General features: G+C 36.5%; 1 protein-coding gene across 1 annotated transcript in view; it reads right to left on the bottom strand.

Annotated features, from left to right (window-relative positions):
- The window catches only part of FOCAD (focadhesin), a 121,917-nt gene that overhangs the window by 52,501 nt on the left and 63,219 nt on the right, over nt 1–6,197 (bottom strand). Inside the window, exons 16-19 of the mRNA XM_009274297.2 lie at nt 2,988–3,122; nt 2,543–2,593; nt 1,788–1,871; nt 135–270 (exon numbers count right to left, since the gene is read on the bottom strand). Of these exons, the coding sequence (XP_009272572.1) occupies nt 135–270; nt 1,788–1,871; nt 2,543–2,593; nt 2,988–3,122 (406 nt within the window). The remainder of the gene's footprint in view (nt 1–134; nt 271–1,787; nt 1,872–2,542; nt 2,594–2,987; nt 3,123–6,197) is intronic.

The raw sequence follows: 6,197 nt of genomic DNA, 5'->3' as shown, positions 1-6,197 counted from the left end.
TTTTAATATTTTTTCCCCGGGGGGGGGGAAGGCTTCACTTTAACATGACACTCCATTATAAGAAAGCCACATGTCTGTACAGTCACTGTGATTATAAATCTGCAAAGTAACCTCAAATACTGAATAAATTATACCTCCTAAAACAGAAGCTGGTGTGAGAGACAACAGCTTGATATATGAAGAACCAGGAACAAAAAGATCCATCTCCTTCTCCTCTTCTTCATCTTCATTCATGTCTGCCTCCTCCAGTGAGTCAACTTCTGGTCGTGCCTGAAAGATTAAAAAAAAGGAAATGTCAGCACAAAAATTCTGAATCCTCATTACCTTTCATGATTCCAAGTGTCAACCAAGTGTCAAAAATACCAACTAAATATGAAAAGTTACCCATTTCATTAATTTCACTCCATTTCATTAATTCAAAGCTGAAAGAATAAAAGCTTTTCTTCTACCTGAAAGGCAAAACTGGTTGATAAAAATCACGTGAGTATGTAAATCCATATCTGTAGTAGTAAAATTAATCTTGACACTTATAGACTGAACTAATATTACTGAAACTTCATTTTCACTCTGATTCTTCTTCAATTAAAATAAAACGATGTTTTATATTGGCACTTTAATATAAAGAGCAGCTGCTAGATGTTATTTTTCCATACTAATTTTCAAAATTTGAAAAACTGCAACATATTTACAATGCTTTCAAGGAAAACTTATTTACTCGTTTTCTAACGAGTGTAAAGTAACAGCACCAATAATACACCACTATGTACTACTGTGAAAGATTTAATATTGCAGCAGTGTTTAGAGATTTCCCTCATTCTATCTTGTGCTCTTCTATACAAAACACATTTTTCATTTGCAAGGTTTATGCTGAACTCTTCTCATCTATTTATATAAAGCAAGTATGTTTCTTTTAATTTTGAAGTTGCTTATTGTGACCTTTTTGTAATAGCCAGTTACAACATGCAAATGGAGCCAATCTTGTAATAATGCAGTAAATAAAAACTTACAGAAGTATTTACTACGCCATAAAGTACCAATGGACTACTGATTATTGCCTAGTCTCTTGTGTTTTTTGTTTTTTTGTTTGTTTGTTTCACAATAACCTTGTAAAAGTCATAGATAGCCTTATATGTTCATCTCCTTGCACTCTTCCATTTTGTAAGGTTGTTGAGTCAACTGATCAGACTGAAGTTTCAGAGTTTAACAGCCCTCTACATCCTTAAAAAGCTTTCCAGTAAGTACCTCAATTCCTTTCTGGCTGCCTTTATCAACAAAAAACCAAAATGTTATGCTGTTAAGAGTTCAGAACAGAAACACAGGAAAAGTTTTCAGCTTGATTCCAAAAACAGCACCTACTTTTCAAACTGACTTGCCCATTTCAGGAAGGAAAGCACTAAGCATGAGTGTGGCTGCAATGGATGAAGCAGTAATCACAAGAGCTGCTTAGTGTCAAGACTCAACTGCAAGCACTAACCGGAAAGCATAAAATGCAAATCAGGTGCCCAAAAAATAACCTTCTGATTCAACTAATGAAAGAAAAACTACCTTCTGACTGCTTAGACCTCACTCAGCCTCCATTGCGCCTTTCCCCTCTCATAAGTCTTAGTTATGCTAAATCATACACAATATCATCCCATTTCACCAGCAGGAGCTCATATTCCTTCTGTGACGCTCCGATGGTTGTCTGGTAGAGATGGCACAAGGCCTTGTTTCCCTTCCAAGGGGATACAACCCACGTCAGATGGAAGTGTCAGATGTCCTTACTATTAAACATACAACACTGCTACCTGTTCAGGAAGATGAAGAATTGTATGGTCTTCAGAGCCAAATGACGACAGTGACTTATAGGCCGAAATAGCTACAACAGCATCCTAGAAAATTAACAGGAAGAAAAAGAAAAATCACAAGCACAGCATATGGTATTGCTACATACTGGAAACTCCACATACAAAGAGCCTATGCACTAACCACTGAATGCTGAAAAAGACTTAAAAATAACAATGTTTTCCTGAGGCGCACTCTCAGTTGCTTACTTTACATATACAATGCAAACTAGCAAGACGAACTATCTAGGCTTGATAGCAAATATTCCGATTGTTGCACTCCATTACCACTGTGAGGATAGTTTATGTAGAAATATCCGAGATGTATTTAAAATAAAATACTTTGGTTCCACCAGTCCCATGGTGACGATGGTCCAACATTCCCACTGCCTTACAATACCCCACCAAAGAACTGAGATAGTTGTCACAGCTGCAGCTTTGCCAAGAATGCTTCACCATGTCAAGGCTGAAGTCTGCCAGAGGAGTCAAACTAGTTTATGTTACAATTCTCCTTGGGAGTGGCAGATGTTAGGACCATCAGTTACCACCTTTCACACGCATTACATTGCTTCAAAAACAGTGTTAAACTGTCAGTGACAAGAAAACCCTATTAGAAAATGAGATTGCTGACACTAATAACCTTGTCTTGACAGAAGGATATAAAACTTAATATCCAGTTGCTGACACCAGGAATTAACATTTTCAGTTGTATCGCCTACCTTGTTTTGTGTGTTGTTCCAAAGGAAGCTCATAACTTGAGCTTTGAATTTCTATAAAAGCAAACAAAACAGGCATTCAGATTTTCTTTAACCAAATAAGCAGTTGAACTAGAGGCAGTTACCTGAAACAAACTTCAGCCACATCAACATGCGCTGAGCTAGGAAAGTGGAAGGGGCTCAGGTTTGAACTGTAGATGCATTCACATGTCCTCACATTCTGGGAGAGGGAAACCTCTGATCAACCTTGCACTGGAATTTCTCACCTATCTCCCAGGATTCACTCATGCAAGCTGAAATTGTGAAACTGTATCGAAATGTGCATTATGATTAACTGAATTAGGCAGTGGGTGCAATTTCAAGATAGTAAAAACAAGCAGGCACATTTAAAACTTATATACAAAGATACACTAAAAGAAGAGACTCACCTTAGTCCATGAGTACATACCTCATATTCGTTTGTATTCACTGTTAATGAGGGAACCAGGGCAAACAATTCATTCAGCGCTTTTAAAATGAGGGGTCTTGTATCACAACTCAGCTTTGGTGACAGAGCATTCCATGTAGAACGGATGCAAACAACCTGGAGGGAAAGTGGGAGGCACCATTACTAACAGCAATCCTAACTTGACTTAAAACAACATTTCTTTCCAGCACTTGTCTTCTTTCTTCCTACTTGGGAACAGGAAATTATGTAGGGTTCATAAAAAGAAAAAAAAGGCAAGCATGTTAAAAATTCACTTGTATTAACAGTCTCACAGTATGTTAATTGACATCATGCAATAATACTGCACAACACTTCACCAGATAAAGCAGCTACCACTAGAAACAGTACACTGTTAGCAATACACATAAAGCTGTAGCTGTATCTTCATATAAAACTACTGCTCTACTTCACTCGTTCAAATTAACTTAAGAGCAAGCTCTCTCTGGGAGTTCCAACAGGATGAAAGCAAAGGAAGCTACGAAGGAAGCTATGTTCCCTTGCTATGTTCCCTTGGGAGCCCTTCAAAACAAAATGCCCTTAGTCTTTAAACACAACCAAATCCAACCAAATTTGAGGAACAAAAGAAGAATATAAAACTGCAGGAATCTAGAAATTGTTGGGAAAATGTCAAACTAAAATAAACACTAATACCACAGCTTCATTAGCCCTATACTAAGCAGGTCAGTTCTTACAATTTACAGTGAGAGAAATCACTTCAACAAACCAGAAACGTAAAAAAAAACCTGCCAGAAAACCACAGATGATAGCAACACCATGCTTCCAATTGTTAACTTACAAAAACTGTGAAACTGGTTTGAAAATCACAGAATTTATTTTTATTCTGTTAATAATGAATTTGAAATCTTGTCATTTGCCTTCCAAGTCCTGAGAACATAGTAATTTCAGCCTTTTAAATCTGCCTTTGCAGTTATACTAGAAACCAGAAAGTTACTGTGCATTAAATAGAAGCTGAAATCACTTTAGATACACTTCTGCAATCCCAGGTCCTCAAGAGAGAAGAAGAAAAAAAAGAAAAGAAAAAAGCAACCACAACAAAATACTGGCAATGGAGGTAAAAACAGGAGTTTCTGCCGGCTTCCATGCTACAAAGAATCCAGTATAAACTGGAAAAATCATGCTTTTTCTGTTTTTTTTTTTTTTTCAACTCAGGAGGCCAATATTTGGTTATAGGACAAACATACCCTGAAAAGCAAAGTAACTTGTCATTACAGATCATAAAATTAAACACTCAGAGCACCTTGCAGGGTACAGATCTAAGGTTGGTATTTTTTCACAGATTAGAAATCACTGGGAAAAAAAAACCACACAAAAAATTGAAATCCTCCAACAAAAAGGTAACACTCTGCATAGAAAGATCTGCTTTTTAATAGCTATAGAGGGTAGGGAAAGCAGAATAATTAAATTTCAAAATGTAATAGTACTAGACACATGTACCCTGGTGGTTAGGTGGCAAAAAAAAAAAATATCAGAAGAGAATTCTCAGGCAGATCCAACATACACTGGGAAGCATTACAGCATGGTAAAAAGCATTAGTTAGCCAGCTCAACAGATCTGCATATTTTTTTTAATTCTATACACCAACAGCCAAAATCCATACGAGACTGTGTCAGCTGTAAGGAAAAAAAAAAAAAAAAAAGGGTGGGTGGGTGTGTTCTATAGCTTGTTTCTCACAATTGAATGGTTTCATTAGCACCAAACAACAAACCCTCTCCCCACTCACATTCAGTGTTTGATAAGCAACAGCAAATCTCTTGGCTTTTTTTGCCCTAGCCAACTATGACTTCTGGGGCTCACAGACATTACACTGAATGAAAACAAGAACCAAGTGCATTATAAAACATATTTACAGCAACCTCTGTATTACAGTGTTGTTTCACAGAAAACATGAACATATTGGCTCTATTTATAAAGTCAGTACCTAGTTCACTCTCATGGCAAGCTGTCTGGAAGAATATTCTGGAGACATGCTTCACTTTTCAGACTTCAACTCAAAAAGGCACTCCACTTTTAGCCTAGCTTTAAATACATTAACAGTCCCACTGAATACAAGATCACCTTTTGTACAAGTTCACAATTATCCTTAAGCCCTTTACCAAACTATCCTTAATTCAAAGTCATGAGTCTCTGAAATTGTTAAGCAACTTGTCATCAAGGCACTTGAGATATTGTGCCTGGAAACTCAGTGTCACACATAATTAGTACAAAATTTTACAATATATAGAGAAAAGAGCAATCTCTTGGGTCATACTAAAGGATGAGGAAGCAGACACTGGAGTTTTGTTGAAGCTTTGGAAAAAAGTGAAGGCTTTAATTTCTCCTAGCTGAAAAAAGGAATACTCACAGGAGAGTTGTGCAGATTAATTGTTACAAAAGCATTTTGATTTCTTCAGACAGAAGGTCCTCCTAAAGCAAAGGGATCACTGCTGTGCAGCAGTACCAGAGCTGAAATGAGAGTTTTTGTTTTTCTCTTTTTCCTAGTTGCAAGTCAGCACAGCATGAATATGTTAATTACAGAGGGATTTTTTGAAAGCTACAAGCAATAACATCCAAATGAAAAAACTGGCACTGTTCCACTTGACCCAGAAGTTCCTGATGCTCAGCTTTATTTCCAGGAAAACATGATTCAAGCTTCAGATGACAACAAAACCTGCTTTACTCAGAACACTCCCACAAAAGCAAAGTCTCCTCACAAATGTGAATACTTCCACTTAGGGATGGTAAAAAAAAAAAAGTCCTTTCTGTCTACTGCTTATGTTCACCACAGTATTTTATGAAGAATAACAGCAACGTACAGGAAGATTTCAAGCTGAGCTGTGCCCTACTCTATAGGTTCTTCTTCAAGTCTGAAAGTCATTTGAATAATTTTATACACACTGGAAATTCTTCGAGCTGTTCCTCACACCAATCCAGAAGCTTTTAGAAATCTAAATTTTAATTTTAATTTTAAATTTTAATTTCATTTTTTAATTTTAATTAAATTTTTAATTTAATTAAATTTTAATTTTAATTTTTAATTAATTTTAAATTTTAATTTTAAATTTTAATTTTAGAAATCTAAAAGGATTTAGGGGATCTGGCCTAGCCAGCACGGATTCATGAAGGGCAGGTCCTGCTTGACCAACCTGATCTCCTTCTATGACCAGGTGACCT

The sequence above is a fragment of the Aptenodytes forsteri genome, unplaced genomic scaffold, assembly GCF_000699145.1.
Source record: "Aptenodytes forsteri isolate BGI_AS27 unplaced genomic scaffold, ASM69914v1 Scaffold46, whole genome shotgun sequence".
Taxonomy (NCBI): domain Eukaryota; kingdom Metazoa; phylum Chordata; class Aves; order Sphenisciformes; family Spheniscidae; genus Aptenodytes; species Aptenodytes forsteri.
The sequence above is the reverse complement of the archived record's forward strand: the minus strand, read 5'-3'. Positions and strand labels throughout refer to the sequence as shown.